We start from the raw sequence: 15,223 nt of genomic DNA on the forward strand, positions 1-15,223 counted from the left end.
GTTGGAATCCGTGAGCGTTATTAAAGAATAAAGAATGAGACACCGTTAAGTCGTATTTGTGACTCATTGAAAGGGGTATCGAGGCCATCACGTCCATTAATTAACTCAAAATCCGCAGTGGGATGGGCGGAAGGTCGGTGGTTCGTAAGTCAAGACTGCGCGTCCCATTTTGGGTATTGAGTCCCTCTATGCATTGTTCCAACCCTGTCATCGCTATTTTTAAGAAGGAAATGCTCTTGGGAATTTTGAAATCAGTAACCGCATGGCCTTCCCCTGCTGACGCCTCACCTCCACTACCAACTAGTGCCCTCTAGTGAAACGCTTATAGGAACTACGAATATACCGCTCTTCTGCTGGATACTGGAGGCATTCCAGACAAGTCACAAACGGGTAATGTGACTGTTAATGGGAGGATTGTCTTTAACCTCTTCTCCCATTTACCAATTGATGGGAATTGGGTTTAGTTACCCCCAGTCCCTGAATTTTTGAATCACCGCAGTTTTTGTAAACTCTGCGTTGCTTTGAAACTTCTGTGCTTATCCTGTTCCTCCTTGGGCGAAAATGAAAGACTTTTTTGTTGCTTTGACTCCGGGTCCTCCTCACGATTGATAGATCATGATTTAGGGGTTAAATCAATTTTGAAACTGAAGATTTATTCCTCTTGAGGAAATTGCCTCGTTCGTAGAAAAGAGGTTGTGAGAGCACCGACCTCGGATTTGCCTGGTACTTTACACAAAATCAACCACGTGTGTGTCCTACAGACATACTCCCCATAAGTTATGTTCCTACGCCTTTCCCTCTCTGCCCGTTTATTGCGTTTTAAGTGTGTAAGGCATCAGGAAAATCTCTCCATGCTTTACCGAGTAGGTCTAACGGCGGTGGTGATGGCTGGAGCCGGAAGAGGATGGAAGGTGAATAAATGGGTGAGTGGGTAATGTTTGTCAGGCATGCAATCAGGGAGGGAGAGAGAGGGAGTGCATAATTGAATGATTGAATGAATGAGTGAATGGCACAATTTCGGAAATCTAGTAGAGAAGGAAAGTGTTAGAGGGAAATGCTTCGAGCAATGTAAATGCCAAGTTGGCACACCTCAGTGACTCATTTAACCTTTACGAAATCGCACTTGGCGTTTTACATCCCCACCCCACATCTCTCTCTCTCTGTCTCTCATTTCCGTCCCGCTCTCGCCCTCACTACCGACATTTTCCATTCACCTCCTTTCTCTTTCTCTCTCTCTCTCCCTGTTTTTCTCGAATTATTTCTGTGTGCACCCCAGGACAAATGAGGATGCCATCCTGATAGAAACGAAGGCTTGCAGAAAGTACTTCAATGGAAATAACTCCCCTCGCCTCTTTGGGCATTGAATGCACGAACGCCTCGGTCAGAAAGCACCCACATTTTGGCGCCTCGGCAGTGGCAGAAAATAGTTTCTTGTTTTTATTTTTCCATCGTCGCCAAACTCGATCATAAAATGGTTAGGGAAAATAGATTTGTCAAGTTTTCATCACCCCCCCCCCTTCCTATTGTATTTATTATTATGCCTGCACGCCAATTCATCCACAAGTGAATCCGAAATTCATTTATAGCTTCAGTAAAGTTGACTGTGATTAAAAACACACACATGCAAATATTGTTTCCGGATGACCGATCGTTTCGTTTGATTTTATTGCTTGTTTCCAGGTGATGAGTGATTAGCAATTTCACTTTTGACGTCACACATATGTGACACCCCGCAGTTCACACACATAAAACCCACTAAATTGGAAGGAAAATAGTTTGGGCTGGAAAGAAAAAAGCGAAATAATATTATTTTATTCGTCACGGTAGAACAATGGAACATCTTGGCTTAGCTCTAAGGCTCGGGTAGCGAAAGTGTCAAGATGTCACATCAGTGATGTGAGTGAGCACTTTTTCCGGTGGATTGAATAATAATGCAAACAAAAAGTAATTTTTTGAATTAAATAATTGTCTGTTCACAGCACCGAGGAATGTCATATTTGTAGCAGCTTTTATGATATATTTTGATCTCGGTATTAAACTTCTTCACTGTTTCGCGGCGACGAAGAGGTAAACAAGGCGTGAAAATCACCTTGGTGATAAAAAAATTTGCTTCATGTGGTAGCCGAAACGGGAAATAGCTGAAAAACTTGATTGTAGATGCAACACGAACACCAAATTATTCTACGTGCGGTTGTTTTTGTACTCCCGCAGATCGAGCCTGGAAGCATAGCTTACCGGTCCGGTCAGATCATGTTGGGTGATCGAGTGGTGAAGATCGGAGATCAGGAGATCACCTCACGGGAGCATGTGATGGATCTCTTCCAGGGCTGTGGACTCTGTGCCAGGATCACCCTTATGCGACAATCCATGTGGAAACAATCGTTGGGTCGTCTACAGCTCGCCTACCCCACCCACCCCTATCCCGACTCAACCCTCGATATTGGCATCACCAATGTTGCTTATGCTCACTTACCGGTGAGTTACTGCGGCTTTGAATGCAAAACTAGACCATCACACCTTGTGCTCCCGCAGATCGAGTCTGGACGGTAATCTAAGATGTAGAAAAAATTGCGTCTTGAAAGTCCTTTTGCCATGACATTTTGGAGGAAGTTCATTTGTCATGCAGGCGGCTTAGGAAGGTAGACACTGGTGAATCGTCTAGACAATAACGCCGAGACTGGCATTTTCGATGACTCAACCAACCTGGAAAGTAGAATCTTGTTTTTGGAGTCTGTCACGTTGGAAAGTTCTTCACATGGTGTGTTTTCAAGCGTAAAATTCGCCTTGTATCCTAAATTGCGTTTGTCATTCCAATTTACACTTCAGTAACCTTCCTTTGTCAAAATGTCAATAGAGTTTGAAGAAGACTGAATTGTAATTTTTTGTCATTGACCAAAGGTGGTCTTTCCTGAATTTGTTATTTAATTTCTTAAGGTATACTTTGTACTAAAATTGATAAAATGCCAATCAGCTGGCTGGATTTTGATAGCACTATTTTTTTGCTAATGGAAGTTTTAAAATGAATGTCTCCAGTTGACTGTTCTACTACGATAAGCATTCGGTCGGCGGTTTTTTTGGGAACGGAGCACATCATAATTTTCGCGGGCCTTTCATTCCAACCGTGTAGGACGTTAGCTGAAGGTCATTTAACGTTGGAGGTCGACAATGCGCTCGACTGACTTGAAATGGCATTTTAAGTCTGGATCAGTCTGAATCCAAGTTCAGTGACTTTAAATTAAGGCAGATTTATTAGTGACTCAAAAACTTATCTGGACTCCTATGGCAGGAGCCACTGTCTTTGATGGCCGCTGTCAGGCTGTCTGAAGGTCGGAGGAGCTCACTCCACACATCCCGATAGCCAAATATCTGGATGAGATGATTTGGCAGTGGTCCTGCTAAATGCCGTCAACTCACAGTCTCGGTGTGACTCACACCCGCCAGGGTGCTTCTGTCGAAGTGATGGCTGTTGGGGTGTGCGCTGCGAGGAACACGTTTGGTCGCTATTGTACATGCGTATGTGTGTGCAGGCATGTTCAACTTTGAAATGAAAAATGTGACTTCCAGAGTAGGTGAGAGACACTTCAACAACCGTGCCTGTTCACTTCCGGGTACGGTTCAGTTAATGTCGGCACTGAGGTGTTGTGAGTTTTGACAAGCCAATTTTAAGTCTCGAGCCAGGTGTGACCACATAAAATTGGCTGAATTTACTTGTAAATCTCGCACTACCCATAACCCGTTGGCAGAGTCGACAATGTCAGCAAAACTTTCGTTTACCACAATTAGACTGGCCTTTTGTGACCCCAAGCCTTTATTTAACAGCTTGTTCAATAGTTTCATATCAATTGCGGTACTTATAGAGGCTTTAACTGATGATGAGGACCTTGCCACTTCCTTCCACTGCTCTATTGCAAGTGACTGTCACCTTTTATCTGTCAGATACCCACCACTAACAGCAACAGTGGTGATGGAGACTACTTTTGCCAGTTCCTCACTAGTACTCCTGCCTGACGTAGAGGTGATCGTGACCCATGAGGCCTTAATAGCCTTTTGTCTCACCAAACAGTTTTCAGATCTGTCAAAATCACCCATGTGTATACCTCGATCGACGTGGCAGAGGTAAACACTTCAACACATCACCGTTGGCGCAATTTCTTTTAAGGCAGGAGAGGAAGAATTCCTTTTTAGTTGTGACCATCTGCTCCAGGCAGGTTGAATGACGCCATAATTTGGTTTATTTCATTTTAGGATCAGGATTCTGGTATGGGCAGAACAACGGATGACAGTGTGAGGACTGAAGAGAGCTCTGAGCAGGCAAGTTTCTCCTTGAATCCTTGGATTTTCTCTCCTTGGATGATAATTGGGTCCGATCATTCGTCTCAGGTCTGAATTAAGTCCTCATAAAGCTTCATAGAAGAATCATATCCTTTCAACGGCTTTTTTATGTCTTTACAGCTTTTTTATAGAAAAATGAAAACCTAGCAGCAAAATCATTTAGTGGAATGAAATAGATGGCACCTTCAAGTAAACCCACTTCTCTTGAAGTTGAGCCGGTCCTTTCACTCGGTTTGCCTCCCAGTTATGCAAAAGTAGGTTTCAGATTCATCACTCGACCCAGAAGTTTAAATACTGGCTGACCCTTGGAATCCAAAACTGTCTGACAGTATCACCTATTTTTGTCCTGTGCCTTGCGATTCAATACTCCAGGGCTTCGACACACATCTAGCAGCTTAAAATCCAACGGAGATCAGTACAGAACGGCAAGAGCTAAAGGAAAATGACCAGTTGAAATGTTTGAGTGTTTGTGAAGAGCTGACGCTCTTATGGAAAATTCCACCACGATACCTGAAGATGAATTCGCATATTTGTGTTTCACACTCCACTACACACTCCACATAAACACAAACAGGCGGTGTTGACGTCTCCCACGAAGCAGGCCGGAAGTGAAGTCTACAGCGAATTCCCTGAAGATCATTTTAACCAAAGAATTGTGATTTGTAGAATCTCAGGTGAATCAGCATATTTCATTCCATAGTACTGGTAACGTTAACTCTTAAGTAAAAAAGAATTTAGACTAGAGCCAGTATTTATCAGGTAAGTATAAAATGCACTTTCTATCCTACTCAGCACCTTGAATCTGTTCTAAGGAAAAAAGAGGTCACAGGAGCGTGGCGGGAGATATATCACTGGCCGTGCCGACGAGTGGCAGTTTAACGGTCGGGGCTCTTTTGGCTCGCGTAATTAAAGCGAAGAGTTAAACAAATAGCCATGGTAATACAGAATTGTTCGCTAGTGAGATATCAGACGACAAAATCTGCCATTCTGTCATTTGGTTGGCATCTGCAAATCGTCAAACACTTCTCAGTGAAAAATCACTATACCAGGTCTTTTATGGAAGCAATGCATCTCCACAAATTGGAAGGATCACTCAGGTGTATTGCCGAACTGAGCCTTAGATGCTAGTGGAGAATCATACCCTTGGTGCTGCAACTTAAGCTAGTGCTGCCAAATGAACCTTGTGGAGTATGTTGGTGTGTTGACTAGGGGGCATATAAGGTCCAAGAACCAATGAAAAGATGCCGTAAGGTAGCTTAGCTTTTGTCCAACGATAGCACATCTCTGCGCCTTCCTAGTCAGCACCACCAAGCACAAAAACACCAGTAGATCTTCCTCTAGTTCTTTTTCCACAACTAGAGGCATTTGACTAAGATAAATAATGGCAACACATCCGCAAATTTTCCCGGTTGACAAACTCACCCCACGCACACTACCAGGCAACTTTAGCCACAAACCTTAGATTTTGGCATTTTCATCCACTTTTTTTCTGATTAAAAAAGTGGGAGAGCAGAAACCAGACTTCAGATTTGTTTATCAGGGGGTGATCACGTGCACCAAGCTGAAGTAACTGGCTCGTGAAGTGTCACCGTTCGGACTGCCGCCTCTCCCGTCCCCCCTCCCTTCGTCCCCCCTCCCTTCGTCCCCCTCTAAGCCAGTATTATAATAGCCATCGCAAATAGCGTTTTTATTTTGTTCCACCATCTTATAGGTATCGAATCCATTGCTACCTATTATTTTAGTGGATTTAATGAATGGGTAAGAAGTGGATGAGGTTGCATTCCTGGAAGAGGGTGGCACAATCGGATGAATTCGGTTGGAGCTTATTTGGGGGATGAGCCCCTTCTTACCTCCTTCATCATAATCTTATTGGATGTTAGGATGACCACCGATGCTGCATCCAGCTACTCTATTCAGAAAATTTAATGAATGTCTTTCTTTCTTTGCATTTAATGAAGGCTAATATGCATATTAAGTTGTGGCTCTTTCCAAATGATATTGAAAATATGGCAAAGTCTTTCTGGGAAATATGAAGTAATTTCAATCGTATAAGCTATGTGTTCCATGTTTTGATGGTCTCTAACCACGGTAGCATGGGAGCAAATGTAATAGGCAGGTCTATTCCAAGCTCTCGACGTGACTTTTGCCAATTTCTACTTAGGAGGCAGAAGAACACAAAGCGCTGTTGATGAATGCCTGGCCCCTCTTCGACCCCACCGTCAGCAATGCTGGGAGCACTAACCAACCCCTTCCCCCTACCACTACCACTACGGTCGCCTCCAGCACTGCTGCTGCCGCCACCGGTACCGCCACGGGCCTAGCGCAGGCGGCAGCAGCGGCCTTTCTGACCTCTCCGACCAACACCCATCTCCTCGATAACGAGCTGATTCATTTGAGTCAGTTAATGCAGTCGCTCGCTATGCACTGTCACAAGTTAGCCTACGTCAAGATGTGTGGCGGCTTGCAGCCTAAAGAAGGGTGCGCTGCTGTGGCGGCAGCGGAGGCGGATGGACCGGAGTTAGGGGTCGGATCGGTGCCGACAGCGGAAAGGGAGGGCTCAGGTGATGGCGACAGGGGAACTGAGGATACCTCGCCTAACAAAGCGCGCCAAACTCCAAGAATGGGATTGGGAGCCACCTCTTCATCCCACAAGGCCTCTTCTGCTAACGGCATTGTAAGGCCCAAAGGTTAGTAGCATTTTATGCTTATTCAGCCTTGATCTCTTGAGCGCATTGAGAAAGAACCCAATCATTTAGTGCCGGGATCACCTTAAAGTGGTAGCACCAAATGTTGCATTACTGATTGCTGAAGTGTGGAGTCAGAAGAGTGCTTTCTTTGTAACTGTCTACTAAATTAACCTTTTTTGGAGCAGATAAACAACTTGCTATGTTTTGTGCATTATTAACAATTCCCAATCAGATTCATTCTCCATTAGCGTTGCAGAGAGCGTGAGCAGGTAGTTCCTCCTCTGTGTGCGGGCGTGGAATTTTGCTTAAAAATGAGGAAATGAGAACATTAGAAGTGAGTTGCTCCTTACCCAGGGCTATTTGGCACCACCAGGTGGTGGGTCTAACCAAATAAATTGGCAAGATTTGTAAAACTAAGTGGAAGATAGTCTCAAATGGAGGAAGTGTCAAGCCCCCCATACTAAATTATTAATGCCGATCTACCAATAAAGGTGAAGGAATCCCGTGATCAGGCAGGAACCCACTTATCTCAGCCATAGCTAGCGAAGGTTGATGGGCGGATGGGAGAGGGCTCTTTAAAGACGTAAAGGTTACGTGCAAAATCTGCAACCGAAGGGAGGCGAATTTGGAAAGGTCACATTTATGTCATAAACACCTGCCCTCTAAAGTGGCGGCGGTGGTGTCTCTCGGCATGGCAAAAGCGGCAGAGACGTTGGTGCTGTCTTTAGATCTTCGCCGCACTCAAAGCCCTCTTGTTTAGTCACATTCATGTAAGCGCGCCGACCAGCCAGCCTGCCCGCCTGCCCAAGCGATTATTCATCACACCATGTGTGTGTACCTCTATGACTTCCTAATCACCTCACCTCCTCCTCCTCCTCCTCCTGTTGCTGCTGCTGCTGCTGCTGCTGCATACAGCGGTCTACTTTATAGGTGGTTTACTCCTTAGCCCCCCTCTCTCACGTGGACACAATATGGGACTTTAAACTACAGGTGGGATGTGGAAAGACCGAAGTAAGGATTATTGAGGGCTGTAATATCTATCCACCCAAAACACAGACTCTCTTAAGGAAAGTTTAGGATGGAGGTGGGACTGAGGTGGCGATAACAGCGCGTTCAGACGTATGCAGGAAAATTTACTTCCGATACATGAGTCCGCTAGATTGGGTAGTAGGCCAAACAATTAATGCGGCTCACGTGACCATTGGTGGTGGACGTTTGGGTACTGCTGGGATGCAAAACCAGGGATTATCGAGAGCAGACGGGCGATCTCATACTGTAAAGCATGTCTTTTTGAATTTGGAACTTGACTACATTGCGTCAAGTTGAGTCTAAAGACGGGATAAATGTGGGACTTTAGCCCATCCGGTAAGATGAGTAGGTGGACTGTTGGTCCATCGAGGGGGAAAGTGTTTTTGATCCATATCTAAATTACAATTAAAGAAGTCGTAGATGCTGGTTTATACACAAGTCAAACGTGTTTACGCCCCGTATGGAACGAGCAACGACTTGTGAATTAATGTTGAAAAGTTGGAATTGCCAAGCCCCACTCCTGCAATGCATATTTTAATTGAAGTGTAGCTAAAAATTTGGAGCTGTTGTGGCCCTCAAATTAGGCTATTTTTGCCTGAGAAGACGACTTCCTTCGCCCCGGCAGCGAAATAATTACTCCATCATTGAGCCGTCAAAAAAACGCAGGTTTGCATCAGCGAACTTTTTCTCCGTTTAATTATAAATGCTCCGGATGAAGCATTCTGAACAGAAAAATGTTTATTCTTTTTCCCCAGTTCCTGTGTATATGTTTGCAGATTGGACAGGCGACACAGGATGTCGAGAGCTAAATGACAGGTTAATAGCGGGGGATTTTCCACCTCCAATCTAGCAGCAGGCTCCAGATGGGCCTGAAGATAAGGCAAATCCCACAACATGTCCGATGGTTGACAATCTCAAGTTCAGTCCCCCGATGGATTTAGCTAATGGGCATTTAATTTAATGCGAGAAATAATTACTACAATCATTGTTGTAACGCTTACACAATTTACGCATTTCGTAACCGGAAGGTAATACGTTATGAGCGAGCAAGCGCCCAACGGAAATGCCATCGTGTTGTCCAGAACGAAATTGACCTTTTCATAATGGACCCGAATTAAGTGGGATTCTACTGCTGCTGCCACTACAACAGCAATAGCACGAATATTTGGATTTACCCTCCAGTACAGGCTATAAAGCAAAATCCTCACTTCAGGACCCACCGATGCGTCAGCCTTCAGTGGAAGTGACTACTACGAGGCAGTTGTGATGCCAAAGCAGCCAGAAAATCCCTTAACACTCTCTCTATCCCATCACCAACCTCCGTCCACCCATCTTTCCGCCCCCTTTGACCTTGACATGACAGTGCCTCAGGCGAAAGGTCACGCCTCCATGCCACCCACTAATCCTTCCTCCATCTGGTCGATAGCAGAGACTGACAAGGAAACGGCATTGGCTCAAACCCCGGCCCGATTCAATGTCGCGACGCCATTCTTGCATCGAGGAAGCAGATCTGGTCTTGTTGGATCAACTAACAGCTGTGAGAGGCAAGGTAAGAGACTCTCGCCTGTAGCTTACAAGCAGATTGGGAGGGCATGAGGTTTGAAATCGGTGGTAAATTAAGGTGGTACTAGGAATGCTGAGGCCCTTTTTAGATGATCAGATTTATTAACGAAGAAAATAATTTTTTTCGTCTTAATTTTTAAAATGTGTTAGGAAATCATTCAACTGTCAAGCCTATTTGCTTTCATTTCGGTGGTCTCATATAATCACTTCACCTAATACATAACAAGGAGTGTGATTAGTTCGAGAACACAACGAGAAAGAGGTATCTACGACATTCATCGTAACCAGTTGAGGACCTTAAGTGTTCACTTTCATCCAATTTTAAGAGATAAATGAAAACTGCCTCAAAGAGGCTACATGACTGACGTCGATCCACTAATAGCTGCTGGCGGAAGCTGCACCGATGCAACGACGGTGAATTCGTAACCCGTCTCCATCCAAAACCTCTCAATTAGACAACGTGTGTGTGTGTGTGTGTGTGTGTGTGTGTGATGAGGGGATTCGATCACTTTTTATCAGTACGTTGATCCAATCTTCAGACATCACAATTTCTTTACGTAGGTATGGTCCATTCTCTGATTAGGTTTTGTGGAATGGCCCTCCTTGAGCCGGTAATAATCGGACTGAGTATTTGTAGACCCTGTTCTTTTTTCTACCGAGAGATATCTATTTCACCTTCATGAAATTAACTTGGGCGAAATGCCGAGGTCGCTGTTTCTTACAAAGTAATGAAAGCAGAAAGAAGTTGTCCAGCTTACCGCCTGTCTACTCCGAATATACTTCGCGCTCTAGACAGGATTTCATGGCTTTTACTACCGACTGGATCAAACAAATGCGGCTTCGAGTTTGCCCCGTCCTTTTGAGCTCACGTGAGGTCCAATATTTTGTGCCTAAGCCTCCCAAACAAACTTTGTAGTCTAATTAGGGATTAACATGCCTTGATGTCGATTGGATTCACGGGGAATCTAACTAAACATCTTAGATCTTATTTGGGAGCAAAGTACGCCTTTTATCTTCCATTTATGAAAATAAAACTTTACAGAGCACTTTAATTTGTAGAACTTGACAGTGGAAGGATGGAAAGTGGTGTTTGGAAAAAAATTCTTCCCCACTTGGATAATATTAGCTAGTAACAGGTAACGCCCATTAGCCTAGGGCTGTATGAGTTGGCCACGGGCAGTCTAGACAAAACTCTCTTTAAACGACGCTACCGCAAATGTTGTAGTGCTTTTAGCGGCTTCACCCTTGAAATAGCGTATTACAGGCAAATTTTGTTTTAACTCTCAGCCAGCATGGATAGAGCACTTTCTTTCCTCATAGTTAGCATTCTTCAAAGGTGAAGGGATACTGGATGGGTTAAAATGATTGAGTGGAGCCACATTTACGTCCTTAGCGTTACAAGATTTACAAGTCAACAACGTCAAAGGACTAGGAGGTTAGCAGCACGCATTACCATTCCAATCCGGTGGCGGAAGTTTAAAGAAACTAAAGGGGATGTCGCAATCCCGTAGGTTCTAGCTCATGTTCCAGTAGCAAAGAAAGGCAAATACCTTCGCTCTGACTGACACGAAACCGTCTGGGCTAGATTTACTTCTGGAGGTATGGGGACTTCTGTAAGATGTCGAAATCTATTCCTTATCCGTCCATCCATCCAAGCATACTTCATTCTTTTGTTCAATGTCCATCCCGCATTTATTCAAGCGTTCATGCTTCCTCCCGATCACTTTTATCCATTTATCTAGGCTTCATCCTTCCATCAATTCAGCCCGAATCCACACATCCATGCGTTCCTCCCTACGTGCATCGCTCCATCCATCTACACTCCACACATTCCGGTTCCATTCACACATCGCGTATCCATGGCAGACTTCTACGGCGATAGTGGAGTAGGAGAATGGCTAATTTAGCTTGTTTCCTAAGACGAAAACAATATTACTGATCTATCTCAGTTTAAATGAAGTTGTAAATTGCTGAATTTCTGCGCCTACTGATCTAAGATGCGGATATGTAAGTTTTGTATCCCAAGTTTATAGTCTGCCTTCATAGCTAGCACTTTTTGTCCCCCGATCGCTGAACGCGAGCAAAAATGTCAGCAGACGCATTTCTTATTCCCGCCAACCCGCCCACAGAAAGCAGCACGAGTCTGGGAGAGATTGTCAGTACTAAACCACCTATTCAACCGTCAACTGGAGGTAGCCTGAGCGGTAGCAAGCTCTCCTGTGTCTCTTCTATCTCTGCCACCTCCTCTTCCGCCGCTGCCGCCTCCACCGCTCCCAACGCCCCCACTTCTCATCCGCAGCGAGGAATGACCACCACGTACGAGGGTCTGGCTACCAATCCCGCCTACATGAGTGCGGGCATGTTTCTCCCACACGCCTTCCTGCACCACCACCATCCCTACGAGTTTTACGATCGAAACTTCAAAAATGGCCTCCAACCACCTCCGCCCCCCCCAACACCACCGCCTCCTCTTCTGCTACCACCTGCACCTGCTGTTGCTGCTGCTGGGATGATGCCAAACATACGATATTCCACACCACCGTGGCCTCAGGGTTGGATGTACTCGGGGAAACTTGAAGCGAGTAGAGATGCGTGCAAGGTAAGTATCAAAGTCTGTGATTAAGTAATCGCAAGGCTTTTGACAGACTTGAAAGCTGAGTAACGGATATACGTTTGATTAGATGATCTCAAAAATGCACTCAGGCATTTGAATGAAGTGGATGACTGATGGTGTTATGGAGGTAAAGAAAGCCGCCCAAAGATTTTAGTGTGAATTCAGGTTTAGTATGAGCGTAAAAAGATGGTTTGGAGCTCATGTCATCATACAATCGAATGCCATTTTACCACAAAGTTCCCCCGCTTTTGAGCATGGTCTCTGGCGGTCACCTTTCTACTGGAATCCTCATATGCGTTTCCTGGTAAGCTGGAACCAGTTACGAGGCAGGAACCCGGATCCATCGAGGAGAAGACTTCATGTCACAAAGCTTGATTCAAATCTAGTCCTGCTCCTTAACTAGCATTTGTCCAGAGCTGAAGATTTGAGTGGTTTTCAGAAGTTAACGGAATTCCACGAGCTGTGAAAGCCCATTGGGTCAGCACCACGCAGTGTGTGCCTTCCTCTTGGTGACTTCTTGACGCAGTATTCAGTCAGCTAATATGAAGTGGGCTTGCTTGCCTCTGCCAACAACATTTCAGGCAGGAAAATAATTTAACCAGCTAAAAGTAAACTGGCATTGGTCTTCTTTAAATTATTCATTTTCCCTCCAATCTTGCTAGTGGTCGTTTGTGTGCTATTTCATTCCATCCTTCTACCAGCCGGTTGTCCAGTTACCAGATCGACGGAAACTGCGTACTTAGTGGTCGTGGTGGGATGGGTGTGTCTTCCACCTTCACATCTTGTTGCACTGTTTTCCCGGAAGGGTGTCCACACTTTATGAGTGATACTGCTATCCTCTTATCAAGTAACAATATTGAAGTATCAATGAAGAGATTCACATTTAAATTAATTTAAAAAGTCGACTTAACATTGTATTCTTGATTGAGAGCGCGTCGGAGGTAATAACTTTTTGCCTTTGTTAATCGAAATTATGGTCCAAGTTTTTATAAAAAGTTCGTTACTGTAGCCCTTCGATCCCTTCCAGAGGACGAAGGGAGTCATAATACAAGGACGGACTCGGTATTGCTGACGTACAGAAGGATTTGGGGGGTTACTGGCATGGATTGGTGACTAGCCCGCTCAGCAGAACCCCCAAGGAGGAGATTTAAGTGCTCGCGAAACCAAAACGGGGATTTAAACAAATAAAGCATTTTATAGCCCCTCCCCCCTCTTTTGGGTGTTATTGCTTGCACCCCCCTTAATCATCCTCCCGCGTCAGCCATCACAACGTAGCCGGTGCTGTATGGAAAGGACTCACTAAACAACCACGTGCAACTTAGAAGGTATTTGACAGCAGCGTAACTGGTTTTGCTTAACAATTTCACTGGATCTGGAGTTTCGTCCTGTCTGGAAACTGTATTGGGGAAGGAGTTTGTGCTGGCTGGCATGTGTGTTTTTATAGCCAGTTGTAAGAACACCGACCTGAAAATAGAGTCACTTAATAAAGGGCAGGATTTGAAGTATTTTTAGGGGAATGAGGTTTTGCGCCTGTTCCTCTTTGCAACAAATTTCCCACTTCAATGCTTACCAGCTATTTGTCCATCTGGGTTCCATTCCACTTTGTAGAGAGGTGGAGGAGGTATGGCGTGTTCACTTGATTGACATCTTCATGCAAATGTCATGAACAGCTCCGTAACGAACTTTTCTGGAAAGTTTATGGCTAGCGGCGCTTCAGTTGCCAGGACCCTTCGGCAGAACACGGGAATTGGGTAGTTACCAATGGTACTGCTAGGGGACGTCAGAGGTTCTCCCATCGACAGCATATGCCCTTCTCCCATTTAGCGTTCAGGGTAGTTGTCCTTCATTCTTTGGTTCACTTTCCGTCGCCACCAATGTGACGCCTAAATCATTTTCACAAGACGATAAAAATCACAAATAGTAGGACAGAAAGTGTACTATCAATGTACAGAAGAACTAGGGGTCTACTGGAATGACCCGGAGGCCATGCCAACCAGTGGAAATACGAAAGCATCTTCGAAATTCAAATTAAAGTTTGGTACATAATCAAAGTATTTCAACGGTAATAAATACCTCTTTTTTCCTCCTTGCAAACTAAGGGTCCTTAAAATTTGCCTGAAGTGGGGACGAAGGGCTTTCGGGGAGGTCTATTTGTCTGCGAGGTGTTGAAGGTAACCTGGAACACATTGTTTTTCACAAGGGTTGTAACCAACTTTAATTAGTGGCATTAAGCTTTGTAATAAAAGTGGGAGGTGAAAATGTTGATTTGAAGCCTTCACTTAAACGGTTTTGTCTACTTCGAGATAGCGTGCATATTCATCCAAAGTTAGTCTTTTTTGAAAAGAGACTGATTCATCGATAAATGTCTCCATTTTTTTGCTACTGGACTTCAAATCCTTTTACTACCCTCTCCTTATAGTCAAGACAACTTTTACTGGTAAAAGAGAATGAGGCTTCTCTACCGATGTGGGCTCATAACTTGGGGCAAGCACGAGTCTTTCTTACATAATGCCCAATTCCTTATAGGATGACACAGCCTCCTCCAATATATATGAGACACCCTACGCGGCCGTGGACGTGGTGGGCGCCTCCAAGATACCCGATGATGCTAACGACAACGGCGGCGTCTGCTTCACCTCCTACGGCGTCATCAACGCCACCTGCGGCAACGGGGATGGTGGTAGCCATATCAACCGATATGCCGGCCTTGGAGAGACACAGGCTCAAGTGCGGACGCAGAATCGACCGCTGATGGAGTGGGTGGTGAAGAAACGCACTGATGGCACGCGATATATCACTCGTCGACCGGTCAGGTGAGTACAGGTCACGTGTGCACGAATATTTAACTACTTATTTTCCTATTCAGTAGGCGGGTTCACCACCAAACTAAATTCACCTTTTAGATTCATTTACCTATAGCTCACTAAGAGAAGCTTTAGTAGTTGCTAAACTATTTTACGCATGCATTGGTTTTCTCTTTCCAATCAGTGAACCCATT

The 15,223-nt window shown here is 44.8% G+C and overlaps 1 protein-coding gene across 1 annotated transcript in view; it reads left to right on the forward strand. All coding sequences in view use genetic code 11, as the record gives it.

The window, feature by feature from the left end:
- The window catches only part of EGR_09618 (Trichoplein keratin filament-binding protein), a gene marked incomplete at both ends in the record, with an annotated part of 35,802 nt that overhangs the window by 16,860 nt on the left and 3,719 nt on the right, over positions 1-15,223 (forward strand). The window contains 6 exons of the mRNA XM_024498867.1: positions 2,212-2,475; positions 4,246-4,380; positions 6,494-7,019; positions 9,262-9,597; positions 11,741-12,210; positions 14,752-15,038. Coding sequence (XP_024346708.1) covers positions 2,212-2,475; positions 4,246-4,380; positions 6,494-7,019; positions 9,262-9,597; positions 11,741-12,210; positions 14,752-15,038 — 2,018 coding nt within the window. The remainder of the gene's footprint in view (positions 1-2,211; positions 2,476-4,245; positions 4,381-6,493; positions 7,020-9,261; positions 9,598-11,740; positions 12,211-14,751; positions 15,039-15,223) is intronic.

Source organism: Echinococcus granulosus, assembly GCF_000524195.1.
Source record: "Echinococcus granulosus chromosome Unknown EG_S00157, whole genome shotgun sequence".
Lineage (NCBI taxonomy): Eukaryota > Metazoa > Platyhelminthes > Cestoda > Cyclophyllidea > Taeniidae > Echinococcus > Echinococcus granulosus.